The sequence below is a fragment of the Pyrus communis genome, chromosome 15 (genome assembly GCF_041283825.1).
Source record: "Pyrus communis isolate YQ-2024b chromosome 15, ASM4128382v1, whole genome shotgun sequence".
NCBI classification, from domain to species: Eukaryota; Viridiplantae; Streptophyta; class Magnoliopsida; order Rosales; family Rosaceae; genus Pyrus; species Pyrus communis.
The window spans coordinates 29924002-29937682 of NC_142579.1; the positions used below are offsets into that span (position 1 = coordinate 29924002).

Below are 13681 nucleotides of genomic sequence, written 5' to 3' on the forward strand. Positions count from 1 at the left end.
ATTCCAAGTGTGCTAGTAAACCTGCATGTTCTCTAATTTAGTTTTGAAAATATTGTGTTTTACTAACACAAAATAAATGAATATGAATGCAGTTCATGAGGAGGGAAATTCTGATAAGTCTTACTGTTTAACGGTTTCGACGTGATCATTTTGCAGTTCATGTACCTTGGAGTCCAAGCTACCATGGAGGGCGAGTGTAACGGAAGCTTTGCGTTAGCAATTCGACGACGTTCCGATGGACCACAAAGCCTTTGCAGAAACACAGAAGAGTGAAAAGAAAAGTTGTGTGGGGAAGGGGATGAAGAACAATCAACTAAAAAATTAAGCACATGTTTTCCCTGTCTGGGAAGTGGTCCAAAATATCAGTAGAAGCTCTTAAATTCAGGGGAAAAGGAAAAGACTTACAGTGTCTGCAGAAACAGGTTTTACATTTCAATGGCATACTAAATAAATCTCAGTAAGTGATGGGGAAAATCTGTTTGTTTTTTTTTCTTTTTCTGGTTAAATGATTATTACTTGTCGAATGAATGATTCATAGAGACATAACTCATTACTCGCAAATCACAGTTTAACACGTATGCAAAAATAAAATCACACAAAAATAAAGTTTATGAATACATATGTCAAACTGTGTTTTACCTTTAAGATGGAATGACTTTTTTTTACAAAACTGAGTAATTTCCGAAGAAATTGTTGGTAAAGCATCCATCAAAAAACGAAAAATAATACGAAAATATACACAAACAAAACTGATTGTAAACTTTCATAAAGAAATGGAACCGAGGGACACCAAGACTTCAATAAATGAGCACTAAAACATGCTTTATCAGTTGCCAATGACAACTTTTATACTGAAAAAATAATGAAGTAACATGGATCTCCTTTGCACAGCTTCTTTTACAGGCAAAAGTAGAATACAAAATATACAAGAAAATATATGTTGAGTACGAAAACTCAAATCTACAAATTAAGCTTCCATCTCAAAAGCTCATAAAATTATATTTGGTTGATCTGAGCAACCTAATCAGATGATGCAGATTCCAGAATTTAAACAAAAAAAAAAAAAAAAAAAATCCTATCTTCCTTCGGCTTATATAACATCAATTTTCTACCACCTGCGATTAACACAAATCATATCATGTGTCAATATATAGATATACACATTAGATGTGTGCACACATTACATGTTCTTGTCTGTCAAGTGTGAGTGAAGTAGAAATCTTCTTACCACTTCTGTAGGTTCTGTAGAACTAGATTTCCTGCAATAGAAGATCACCTCCTTCAGATTCTCGTCGCGCTCATCGGCACTCATTGCAGAATAATACTCAGCACGATGTTGTCCCTGCAGTGGTGACTGCATCCCGCTTCTCATTTTGGCTGAATCATCACCACCACAAGGCCTCATTCCTTTGGGATCATTTTTCGCAGTCCCCAAACAAGGTCTAGGCTTAAAACACTTCCAAAACCGAACCACAATCTTCCAAAACAAAAACCTCCCCTTGCGTCGCTTGGGTAAACTAGGGACGGTGAAGTAAGTAGTGGGAGAAGTACAGCAGCTCGGTGATGGTGCAGAAAAGCTACTTGGTGAGGGAAGTGATTTCGACATAGAATGAATGGAGCCATCGAAGGGCTCCAAAACCCAACAATCACATTGTTCATCATACTTCAACTCTAAACTCTGCATTATATGATCTAAGAAACTACTTCCCTCTTCTCTCACAAGAATATTAGTTCTTTACCCGCTCCTATATATAAGCAAAAAATTCATCTTTTTACCTTTTTACAGAAACATTGATCACCTTCAATAATCTACTGCACTGGTTGAGGGGAATCTTTGATGAACTGGGAAGAGTTTTTGGTTAACCGCAATTTACCAAATTTACCAAGGACTTATTTTTGGAAAGCAACTTGATTGATTTTGTTGGGACCATGAGTCTTGTTTTAGAAATACAGTTCACAAGACGCTTTAGATTTGATTGATTGATATTATGTGATTTTGTTTATTTCTTGCGTTCCCGACAATTTCTTTAGAAAATTATTATGAAAGTTTGTAATCCCAAATATGGAAAAGGCATGTGACCCAAATTTCTTTAGTCATAATTGACTGCATAACCAACTAGTTATTCTTCTTTTTTCAATGTCAACAGGTTCTGAGTTTGAATCTATCCACCATGTTGATAAAAAAATGAGGTCATACATTCCGACTAAGTTTTGATGAGATAAATGTTAGTCGTGAACAACTACATAACCAACTAGTTTTTGATCTAGTGATACTTTGTTTCCTAATGTCAGAAGAAGTTCCAAGTTTGAATTTGTCCACCCTGTCGAAAATGACTGCATAAGATTTGAGGGCATATTCCGAATGGGTTTTCGTGAGATAAATGTTAAATTAATTTTGTACGAGGAAAAAAAATGAGAATTATTATTGACACTCCAAACTTTCAATATTAAAAAAAAATAACGATAATTGATATTTTCAATAGGTTAAAGTTAATATTCGAAAGAAACAACGCAATGTGCAAATGGCTTATAAGTCAAGTGTTTAAGAATATTTGCCTTCACACTATCGCTGGTATAAAAAAACAGCAAAACTGAACCTATAAAGCATGCCATGCTCGCTATTAACAATTTAACTCAACAAGATTGTCGCTTTAAACATCGACAGGTTAGCTGAAATTATTTATATGAAGTCAGCTTTACTTTACATGCCTAAGAATCTGCTCAAATTCATATGAAGTTCGAAACTTCGATGTGGTTTACAACATTCGAGCCCTAACTATCAATCCTAGCACTTCACAATTCATCTTGAGAGTTCCCTTTAGACGAAGTAGATTCGGGTTGATTTTCAAGTAGGTACCTTGTGGCCAAGGATACATGTAATGCCGCTCCATATGGAAGCACATCTTCGTTTACTCTGAAGTTCGGTGAATGCCCTGGTTCGATCTCTCCTTGAGACTCGTTCTTCATACCAACCACGAAGAAGTATCCTGGAATTACTTCCTGATAAAATGCGAAGTCCTCTGCACCCATCGTTGGTTGCCTCTCAATTATGTTCTGAGGGCCTAGCAAATCTCCGGCAACATTTAGGAAGTGTTGATGCAGATCTCTGTCGTTAATGACTACGGGGTAGAAGGGCTTAGCTTTTTCATTGAATAGGACAGTTGCATTGCACCTCTGTACGCTGGCTTGTCTAGTGATGACCTGCAACTCACATAAATAATTAATGTTTATGATGAGACATTGTAAAAGAAATGAATGAGTCGGCACAAGAATTTTCAACTTCAGGACTCAGGATGCCAAAAGGAAAGGAAGGAATCTAAGCCAGTAGAAGCAAAGCATACCTCTTCAATTCTTTGTTTAAGATGCATAAAGCTTTCCTTCGAAAATGCCCTGAACGTCCCACCAATTGTAACAGAATCTGGAATGACATTGAATGCACCGCCTCCTTGGAATTTTCCAACAGTGACAACCTGCAAGACGTGCTTTCATGTAACTGAATGGATACGGACTAACTGAAGCGTTATTCCTTGTGTAGAGGTCTACAAATCATATGAAAAAGATGCTAACATTCACGTAAGGGAGAGTGACTGGCAGCACATGGGAAGTAAAGTAATTAATTGCTTGCTATACTCGAAAACAGAATTGATATGGGTAGAACTTTTAACTACAATTAGTAAATAAGCAGTGGAGTAATAACAGGAACAAAAAATGGATTATAGGTACAGACACAAGCAAAGAGAGAAGGAGAGAAAGGGAACCTGTGAATCCAAGGGGTTGGCTTCACGTGAAACAAGATGCTGCAGACTAACAATAACATATGAAGCAGCCAAGATCGGGTCTATTGTGTGCTGTGGAATGGCAGCATGACCCCCCTTCCCACTTATTACCGCCTCAAAAAAACCACTGGCAGCTGAAAAAGGGCCAGACCTGGAGGCCACTGAACCAATGGGGTGATTAGCAGCGACATGCAACCCAAAGATGGCACCAACATTCTCCAGAGCCCCTTCATCTACCATCTTCTTTGCTCCTCCACCTCCTTCCTCAGCTGGTTGGAAAACAAGAACAACTGTTCCCTATAAGAAACATAAGAAACAACTAAAAAAAGGTTCTCATGGATAAGAGAGATACGAATGACATTGAAAGCCAGTTGACAGAAACAGTATCTCAGAGAACAGAGACATCTAAGTACAATGCAGCTCTATGTAGGATACACATAATCTCCAATGATAACTGGCATACGGAAGCACGATTAGAGGTCTTTATGTAGATAAATTAGTTGGCAAGCAACTTCCTACAAGCATAATGCAATTACATTTGACAAAATTCCATATTCAAGGTACATTTTCTACGATTTGGAATCTGGTCTAGGAAGAAAATAAAATTTTAAGCTAAAAACAAGAAAATTATGACGAAGTTCTAACCACAAAATTTAACACACAGAAGGATTAATAATCTCAATGAGCGAACCTGCATGCTTCTAAACTGGTATCGCCCAAACAGGGAACACATAATATGTTTTAATGATATTGTTTTTTTAATTCCCTGATGTTTGCGTAACCTGGACATGAATCGAGAACTACGCCTTCCTATCTGAAATGACTATTTTAAACATAAGTTCATGTCAACTGAATCTAAGGTCATGTAATGAACTCAACCCGTAAAACTAACGAGTAAACAGAACACAACAGATTCAAACCAATCAAGCAACCAGACTCACAATGCAATTGACATTTTAGAACCATTATATACATTCATTATTTTAACTAGTCATCCAATAACACCTGTAATTCGTGTCGATGTTCTTGAAGTATCTTTGCAGCACCAAGAAGCATGGCAACATGAGCATCATGTCCACAAGCATGCATCTTCCCTGCAACTTTGCTCTTGTGCTCCCACTCCACACTCTCCTGCATCAAACCAAAAGACACAATACTTTCCGTCAATTCCTCATTAGCTTTAATTCAAAACATCAGTCTAAAAATCACAATTTTCTCCCACTCAGCAAGTCAACAATCACCGATTTCTAAAACAAGAAAATACGTGCATGTTTGAGATTGCTTCGGAGATAGATAAAAGTGCTTTCTGACTACTAAAAACGCTTCTAACTGTTTTTGACATAAACGTTTAGAAGTGCTCGTGGGTCATAGAAAGCTATTTCTAGCACTGCCAAGCTTCCTTTTCTAACACTTTCCCTTTCTGCAGAATCAATTTAAAGCACCAAAATTTTACTAAACCTGCATAGCCAGAGCATCCATATCCGCTCGAATCGCAACGAACGGCGATCCACCACTCCCAACAAAGCCAACAACGCCGGTTCCGGCAAATGGGTATTTGTAACGGACGTCCATCCGATCAAGTTCGTCTCTGATAAGCTTACTGGTCTCGAATTCCTCGAAACCAAGTTCTGGGTTTTCATGTATTTTCCTTCTGACTCCCACCATGTAATCGAAAAGCTCCTGCCTTTTGGCGAAGTCGAAGAACTTCACCGGGATTTGGGCCAACTCTTCCGGGGTCAGAGAACTGGCTGAAGAAATGAGAAGCAGGAGAATCAGCAAAACAGTAAAAATCGGGGGGACCCATTTGCAGGACGCCATGGATTTGCAGAGTGAGCCTTGTGGAAGCGGTGATGGATATGGAGAGGGGTGGTTGAAATTTTGTACAAAGGTGTAGGATGCAAATCATATCAAAGCGTGGATGATTTTTTTTTTTTATATGAAAAATGTATAGGGTGTTATGTCAGATTTTTTTATAGAAAATAATCCATTCAACTTCATAGTTAGAAATTCAGATTTGCAATCTATAGTAATAGAAAGTAATCATGTTTTATAGCAAAAAATCATCCATTGCTTGTGGTTTTATACTTATTTGAAACATATTTGATTAATTTAGATTTTATTCAGTTAGATTTTTGGAGTGAAGATTTTCACGGAATCCTCTTTATGAGGATCTCAAGGATTCTCAAATCACATTTCTTTTGACGGAGTAATCAACATACTTCGACAGTAGAAGAGTAGAAGGAAAAATGAGACAGAGTTAAATAAGAAGTTTCAGAATCAACTATTATAAATAAGAAGTTATATAATATATCTAATTATTTAGCTTAGTTTAATGCTTTCCTAAATTTTCACTTAATATTACGTTTTAGTGATATATTTTCTTCAATTGTAAGTGAAAGGTATTAGATTCAGTTCTCATCAAATGCGAAATTGAATCACATTATTGCTAACTCATTGTGAAACTTAGCTTACTCTACAATCCTTTCAGTGTTGATAATATTGTTCGTTAAAAAAGAATTAAAATAAAAAAACTCTGCTAAACTATCGTTCCATAAACAACCAGGAGGATCCTCGTCGGATCCTCTTTGTAAGGATCATGAGAATCCTCCAATCACATCCGTTCATCGTATATCGTGCGGTTAGAAATCATTGTAAATTTTTTTATTTGAAATTAATATAAACAGTATCTGACAAAAATTAACCGCACAATATATAATAAACGGATATAATTAGAGGATCTCCATGATCTTTGTAAAGAGGATCCGAGGATCCTCTCATACCAACAAAGGGTATTTTTGTAGGAAATGAGTTATTTACATTATAATTCTACGTCTTATAGTAAAAACAAAATCATTCAAACTCTTTTCTAATTGGAAAATAGAAACACTTCCCACTTCCACTACATTGCAATTGCGACCAAAACTGATCAGTGTCCACTTCAGAACGACCAACCATTGATTGCCAAAACGACACCGCCCCAAAAGATAAACACCATCCAGCCGTCCCTCGCTCCTCCAGGGGACCCCACAACCCAGGTATCGCGCCACGTGGAAATGCATAACTCCAATCGACAACGTAGAGGAAAAAACTGGGAAAAAGGCAAAGCAGCTGTCCCTTCTCCTCCTTCCAATACAACAACAACACGCCTAGGCAAATCGGCAGAGCTCTCACCCAGTTTACGTGGGTCTCTCTCTCCCCACCCCCCTCTTCTTCTCCATCAAAACCCTAATTTCTCCAACCCGATCCGTCGTCTTTCCCCAATTTCCACCGTCGATTTTTGAGGTATGCGCACATGCCCAATTTATACCTTCACGTCTGTATGTTCTGATTGTTTTCCGATGAATGTCGCGATGATTCTTTTCGGTGAAAATTTTCGATCTTGATTTGTGTGGAATTAGGGCTTTGCGTTGACGGTTTTTTAATTGTGTAGAAGATCGAGAGGTTTTGATAATCTGCAGAGATGTCAACCATGTTCACCAGGATTTTTGGGAAACCTAAACAGGAAAACAGTGCCCTAACCACCTTAGACAAGTTGAATGAGGTAAAATTTCGATTAAGTCGTCGTTATGTGTTGTTTTGCATTGATGGTATTTAATGAAGTATTCGAATTTGTGTGGTTCCTTGGTGATTTTGTTTGTTTGATTGATTCGGGTTTTGGAAATTTGATGAGTTTACTGTGTGTTTCGAACTTTTGGTATGTCGATGATTCTTTTCGGGTTTGTGGATAGCTTAGAATTTAGTTTGAGAGGTTGTGGTGGCACATGAAATGTTTCCTCATTGTGTAGTTCTTCATGGTTTCTTTGAAGTTGGTTGATGCAATTAGATTGCTCTCTGAATCAATTTTGGTAAATGTTCCACAGACGCTAGAAATGCTTGAGAAAAAGGAGAAAGTACTACAGAAGAAGGCCGCTGCAGAAGTTGATAGGGCCAAGGATTTCACCAAAGCAAAGAACAAAAGGGGTATGTTTGCGAAGTGTTTTCATTTTTCTCTGAAGCTTGGTCTAAAAGTCCCGAAAAAACTAGCTTTTTATGATTACATCGGCAATAATCCGGTAAAGGGGGGAGGGGTTATTCAGAGCGGGCTCAGTTTTATACTTCTTACTATTAGATATTGCCCATAAATCTCATGATAGCTTTAGGAGAGTTTGAGTGGTGATATCTAGTTTTGAATCATGTTCTCGATGAACTCATTAAATTTCTGCTTTGAGAGAGGGCTTATGTTCACATCTGTAATGGTGTCACAATTTCCACCTAGTTATGTAAACACAAATATGTCTGTTTCCATGTATTGCTTAACTCAATCTATGTTTCAAACTTTACCTGAGGATTTGTTTATCCTTTTCACCATTGCTTTTAGTTCCAATTGAATCTGGTAGTGATGAAGACTGACTGTTAAGAAGCCCTTGAAGTTGGTCAGATGCATGAATGATGACTGTCAAACTTTTCTAGATTTTGTCCATAAGGTTGAAATCGTTAGGAGGTGATTTGGATCTAAAACCAAAGATGTCTTAACCACGGCTTTTTAAATTCTAGTATTGTGGTTGAGTTATAACTTATCTTGCTATTTTGCAGCGGCTATACAATGTTTGAAGAGGAAGAGGTTATATGAGCAGCAAATAGAGCAGCTTGGAAATTTCCAGCTGCGTATCCATGATCAGGTAACGATGAGATTGGAATTATATTCTCCCATGCTTTCAAGGTGTTTCAAATATATTTTGTCATTTTAATATATAATATATTCTTTGTTTTGGATTTTTTATGTTGATGAATAGTATTTGTGTGTATTGATGTTGCAGATGATAATGCTAGAAGGTGCAAAAGCCACAACCGAAACTGTAGATGCCTTGAGAACTGGAGCTGCTGCAATGAAGGCAATGCAAAAAGCAACGTAAGTAGTGTATATTATATATGGAGGATACTTTCAGGTCCACTGGAGTTTTGCTCTAATAATGTGCTCAAGTCGTTAATTTGAGAGTACTAGATCTGTATAATATTATAAGTTACTTACTATTTGTGCTTTATCTTCATTTCCTGTATGTCCCATGGGATCTGAATAATTCAATTACGGGTGTTCCCTGACATAATTGAAATGCGTATGTTTTTGTACAGGAACATAGATGATGTGGACAAGACTATGGATGAGATTAATGAGCAGACGGAGAACATGAAACAGATACAGGAAGCATTGTCAACTCCAATTGGTGCAGCCGCTGATTTTGATGAGGTTTGCATTCTCGTTTCCTTCTTTTATCCCTTCGATGATTGGTGTTTTTTATTTATGAAAACGATAGTATCGATGATTGGTTTTTTTATTTATGAAAAGGATAGTATCAATGATTGGTTTTTTAAAGGATATGTTTTTGTTAGCCCTCGTGGTTTACCCATGGGATGGGTTTTAAAAAAGGATGTGTTTTTTTTTTTTTTTTTTTTTTTTTTTCTGTTAATTTTATATGTATTCTATTGAGTTTGCATACAGCTACTTAGAAGTTTATACAATTTTATTTGCAGGATGAATTGGAAGCAGAACTTGAGGAGCTGGAAGGTGCCGAATTGGAAGAACAACTTCTTCAGCCAGCAACACAAGCTCCTGCAGCTCCAGTGCAGGTCCCAGCTGGAAGGCAACCAACTCGTCCTCCTCCCCAAAGGCGCACTGAAGAAGAAGATGAATTGGCTGCTTTGCAGGCTGAGATGGCGCTCTAAGCAGCAGCAGGTCTGTGGGTCAGTTTTAGTACAAAGTTCCGCTCATATGCAGTTCTATTGTTTTCGTGTTTGAGAGTTGATTTTGTTGGTTAGAGTGTTTGCAGGTATTCATTTTTATGAGTCAAGGCTATGTAAAGGATTGGTCTGATTCTACAAACAATGGAGATTTCTGTTCCGATCACGCATCGCGGGTTTCTGTGTGGCTTCTTCATTATTAAAGAGAATGTATATAAAGGTGGCATAAATTCAAACAGAGTCCCCTTTGAAACATGTATTCTGCTTTTCTCAAATTTTTCTCTTTTTTCCTTGTTTTCTTTCTTTTAAGTTTACTTTTTGAACATTTGTTCAATGTTGTTCTGTCATCAGGCCTTAATCAAATAGCTTGTTCTATTATTATGTGATATTGTTACCCAGTCAATAATAAGAATATTCTCTTGGAGCCTATAATAGAGAGGATCCTTGCCGGATCCTCTTTGTGAGGATCTCGGAAATCCTCCATTCACATCTGTTTATTATACAATCGTGCGATCAATTTTTGTCAAATTCTATTTATATTAAATTTTAAATAGAAAAATTTACAATAATTTATGATCGCATGATATATGATGAATGGATGTGATTGCAGGATTCTCACAAAGAGATCCGGCGAAGATCCTCCTGGCCTATAATACTCTCTTTTTGGACTTGGCCGGAGCTAATTTTAGGTTACTGTTCCGGGTTCTTGACCACCGGTTGACCCGAGTCAATGATGGGAAGGGAGACCCGAGTCAATGATCGGAAGGGAAAAAAATGCAAAAATTTCACGCTTCCCCGGGTTTGGTGAAGAAAAAGAGGCATTGATTTTAATTAATTTCTTTTGTAAATGTATAATTAGATTTACACGTTTGATTCACATGAATGACGAGTTTGATACTTAATTATTATAGTTAATAGTTGATATCGTACATTTTATAATTTTACATTGTTGCTAATAGAAAAGTGTACATGAAGTAAATAGAAAAGTGTATTGGAAGTAAATGGTTTTTTTCTTGTTAACGTGGCTTAAGCGTTCAAGTAGGTGGGGAGGGAAAGGGAGACAGGTTAGAAGGAAAGAGAATTCTTCTCCTTTCATTTTTCTGTAAGGTTTGATGGGGAGTGCTAGCAGTCGGATTTGGTGGGGAGTTCTTGGTACGACCTGAAATCGAGCACGAACGAAGAGTTGGAGGAGGACTGAGTGTCATCACTGTGTCTCCAAGCATGGAATACCACATTCGAAGCTAAGAAATACAAAGCGCAAGTGGTATATTGCTTTCCCACACCACACGCAGTAAGTAATTGGTCCACAAGCAGCAGTAAACACGTTGTCTAGTTGTGGTCCTGAATTCTAAACTCCCAAAGAAAAAGGGTACCGATTTTGATAAGGGGTATTGTATTAGCCTTTGGTTAATTAGTGTTGAGAACGGTAGTTGAGGTTTGAAATTTTAATCAACGTGAGGACATTCTCCCCTTCTACTTGAGAGATCCTCTCGCGTCATTTGAATTATATCCTTATAAATCACGAGTTCCGTGGATTTATAAGAATTTATTTCCGGTTACAAGTAAAACTCTCCCTTTCTCTTCTCGTGAATTGATTAAAATTGCCCATGAGTTCACTTTAATAATTTCAATAATTACGAAAAAATGAGAGAGAGAGATAAGGTGAGTAGAGGATAAGAGAAGAAAAAGGAATGTATCTTGAAATTGAAAAGAAATAGGGATTTTGAGAAAAATGGTAATAACAAATGAACAAGAACATAGCTTTAGGTAGCTAGCAAAAGCCTAGCAACAAGAAGATGTAACAACAATGCACTTCACATGTTTCTTGAAGAATTAATCCCTCTCTATAAAATCATGGATGGATCTTAATTTCTGCAAAAATGGCGAATCATTAGTGAATAATGTAGGTGAGGAGCAATGCCAATACCATCAACCCATAAGCAATTCCTTGATCCACCGCCACCCCTGCATACCAAAACACAACAATCATCCACCGCACGATATAAACACAAAGCAAACGCGGGTTAAGCCAGTTGGTTAGCGTTAACACCCACATTCGGACAGAAAATTTAAACTACCGCATCCAGAAGTCATTTCCGCACACATTTTCTCTCTCTTTCTGCAAGCCTCTTTATTTTCTGCCATTATCCAAATGGCTGGAAAAAGAGAGTGCGGAAAGAAAAAACCGTGTGCAGAAATCGTTTCTCTACGGCATCTTCAAGAGAGAGGGGGAGAAACTAACCATCACTTGTAGGGGCAGGAGCAGGAGCGAGGCTTTGAGCATTGATGGAAGGGAGAAGCAGAGAGATAACAAGGGCAAAAACTGTCATCACAAAGAATTCAACCTTCAAAATCTCCATTTTCTTTTCTTTTCCTTTCTAAAAGCTGTAAAATTTTCTCAGTTCCCAAACAGCTTTCTCTCTCTTGCCCCCCAATCGGCCCCAATGGGATTTCTCTTCTCCAGAACAAATGTTGTGCCAATTGAGGGTGGCTTTCAACCTCTCAGTTTTCGATTTATATAAACAGGAGGACTCGTACGACAAACCCTAACAGCCTAAAACGACAGTCGGACTAGGAGAATCTTTCCACAAAGGAAACGGCCACTCTGGCTTATGATTGCTGCAAACGACGAATCCACTGTCTCATTTCATTGGCTCTCAGCCTCCCACCCCAAATCCTATGCTCTTGACCCTGCCACGTGGACGGCCGAGATTGCGTGCACGTTAAAACTACAGGTAATGTCGAGCTGTGGATATGTGGGCCTCCACCATTGAGTTGGGACTCCCTTCTTGTGTGTACTTCCCACATGCAACTCAATCTTTAATTTATATGCAGACTCCGCTAGTATGTTATTATTCGAATTTTTTAGCATGTTCCGGGATATTTCGGTAAATATCAGTTCATTTTTTTTATGATTTTCAACATTTAGCATATCAAATTTTTTTCGTCCCAGAGTTATACCTAAAGTGTAAATTTTGGGACAATCTCATACATCCGTTAGTCAAACTATTAAGTCTCCCGTTAACTAATGACGTGGTGCCTATGTGGACGATGACTGGACAGTATCAATAGGGGCTCACTTGAATATTAAAAAAATTAAAAAAAAAATAAATAAAAAATCTCCCTATCTCCTACCTCCCTCCCTTCCATCCTCTGCAACCCCACCATTCCTCTCCCAAGCCCTGCGAGACCAAAATATCGATATTATCGACAATACGTTTTTTTTAGATGACGATATTTTCACACTTATCCACTTAATTATCGTCAATATATCGATCGAAGACGATATTTTCAGCATTTTAATGCATATATTTGGGCAATATATCACGATATTATCGCAAGATGAAACCCAAAAATACTTGAACACCATTCCTCTCCCAAGCCCTACGACACCAAAATATCAATATTATCGACGATACTTTTTTTTTAGATGACGATATTTTCACACTTATCCACTTAATTATCGTCAATATATTGATTGAAGACGATATTTTCAGCATTTTAATGCAAATCGCAAGATGAAACCCAAAAATACTTGAACACCATTCCTCTCCCAAGCCCTACGACACCAAAATATCAATATTATCGACGATACGTTTTTTTTAGATGACGATATTTTCAGCATTTTAATGCAAATATTTTGGCAATATATCACGATATTATCGCAAGATGAAACCCAAAAATACTTGAAAAATGCTGAAAAATCTCAATCTTGAGCATAGAGGGGATTTGAACCCCTCCCATTTTACTCCTTCAACACCTTGACCACCATATCACTTATGTTTTTGTGAAAATATGCTAAAATATTTATATATATGGTTTTAGGGATTTATCATTTGATGACAACTCTTCACAATACACTTACTCTACACATAGAGATGATGAAGATAGTGAAAATTTTGAACCTCATAGGAACTCTATGTGGTACTAACTCACTCATGTATCTTACCATGCAATGTATAAAGTGCAAAATATTATACTAATTCATTATATATAAATGACTATGGTGTGTTTAAACTTCTTTCATTAATTACTACATATTTTCTACATTCGCAATGTTTGCCAGATCGCTATATAATCAATTTAAATCAGTTAAATCCACCATGCAATGCATTTCCTTTCAATCTTTTTTTTTGTGATAAACTAATAGATAATTGACTAAATAAACATCCTGCAAAGTTTCAATAAAA

The 13681-nt window shown here is 37.3% G+C and overlaps 2 protein-coding genes and 1 long non-coding RNA gene across 7 annotated transcripts; 1 reads left to right on the top strand and 2 right to left on the bottom strand.

The window, feature by feature from the left end:
* Nucleotides 1-830: 830 nt before the first annotated feature.
* On the bottom strand, nucleotides 831-2045 carry LOC148690838 (uncharacterized). The gene is made up of 2 exons (XR_015957054.1): nucleotides 1229-2045; nucleotides 831-1115 (listed from the first exon to the last, which is right to left on the bottom strand). It is a non-coding gene; the product is annotated as an uncharacterized LOC148690838 (long non-coding RNA).
* A 547-nt stretch (nucleotides 2046-2592) lies between these two features.
* Nucleotides 2593-5830, bottom strand: LOC137737930 (IAA-amino acid hydrolase ILR1-like 4). The gene is made up of 5 exons (XM_088685799.1): nucleotides 5235-5830; nucleotides 4782-4907; nucleotides 3759-4073; nucleotides 3342-3470; nucleotides 2593-3201 (listed from the first exon to the last, which is right to left on the bottom strand). Exons 1-5 carry the CDS (start codon nucleotides 5592-5594, stop codon nucleotides 2794-2796), a joined length of 1338 nt encoding a protein of 445 aa, XP_088541925.1. The 5' UTR covers nucleotides 5595-5830; the 3' UTR covers nucleotides 2593-2793.
* Nucleotides 5831-6833: 1003 nt separating this feature from the next.
* LOC137737941 (vacuolar protein sorting-associated protein 32 homolog 1) lies at nucleotides 6834-9923 on the top strand. 5 transcript variants are annotated; one of them, XM_068477532.2, is made up of 8 exons: nucleotides 6834-7058; nucleotides 7207-7317; nucleotides 7637-7736; nucleotides 8349-8434; nucleotides 8573-8664; nucleotides 8886-9000; nucleotides 9285-9486; nucleotides 9581-9923. In XM_068477532.2, the coding sequence occupies exons 2-7, from the start codon at nucleotides 7237-7239 to the stop codon at nucleotides 9474-9476; spliced, it is 666 nt and encodes a 221-aa protein (XP_068333633.2). In that variant the 5' UTR covers nucleotides 6834-7058; nucleotides 7207-7236; the 3' UTR covers nucleotides 9477-9486; nucleotides 9581-9923. The 5 variants fall into 5 exon arrangements, with proteins under 5 accessions (XP_068333633.2, XP_068333664.2, XP_068333640.2 ...); XM_068477563.2 differs by having other exon boundaries at nucleotides 6898-7058; nucleotides 7210-7317; XM_068477539.2 differs by having other exon boundaries at nucleotides 6901-7058; nucleotides 9570-9923.
* Nucleotides 9924-13681: the final 3758 nt, after the last annotated feature.

Bases quoted from the DNA above. Each gene is read 5' to 3' on its own strand.
- LOC137737930 (XM_088685799.1), bottom strand. From the start codon at position 5,594: ATGGCGTCCTGCAAATGGGTCCCCCCGATTTTTACTGTTTTGCTGATT. The intron at 4,074-4,781 runs GTGTTATTGGAT...TGTTTCTTATAG, and splicing joins AACATCGACACGAATTACAG to GGAACAGTTGTTCTTGTTTT. The intron at 3,202-3,341 runs GTATGCTTTGCT...TGTGAGTTGCAG, and splicing joins TTAAACAAAGAATTGAAGAG to GTCATCACTAGACAAGCCAG.
- LOC137737941 (XM_068477532.2), top strand. From the start codon at position 7,237: ATGTCAACCATGTTCACCAGGATTTTTGGGAAACCTAAACAGGAAAAC. The intron at 7,318-7,636 runs GTAAAATTTCGA...AATGTTCCACAG, and splicing joins CCTTAGACAAGTTGAATGAG to ACGCTAGAAATGCTTGAGAA. The intron at 9,001-9,284 runs GTTTGCATTCTC...TTTTATTTGCAG, and splicing joins CAGCCGCTGATTTTGATGAG to GATGAATTGGAAGCAGAACT.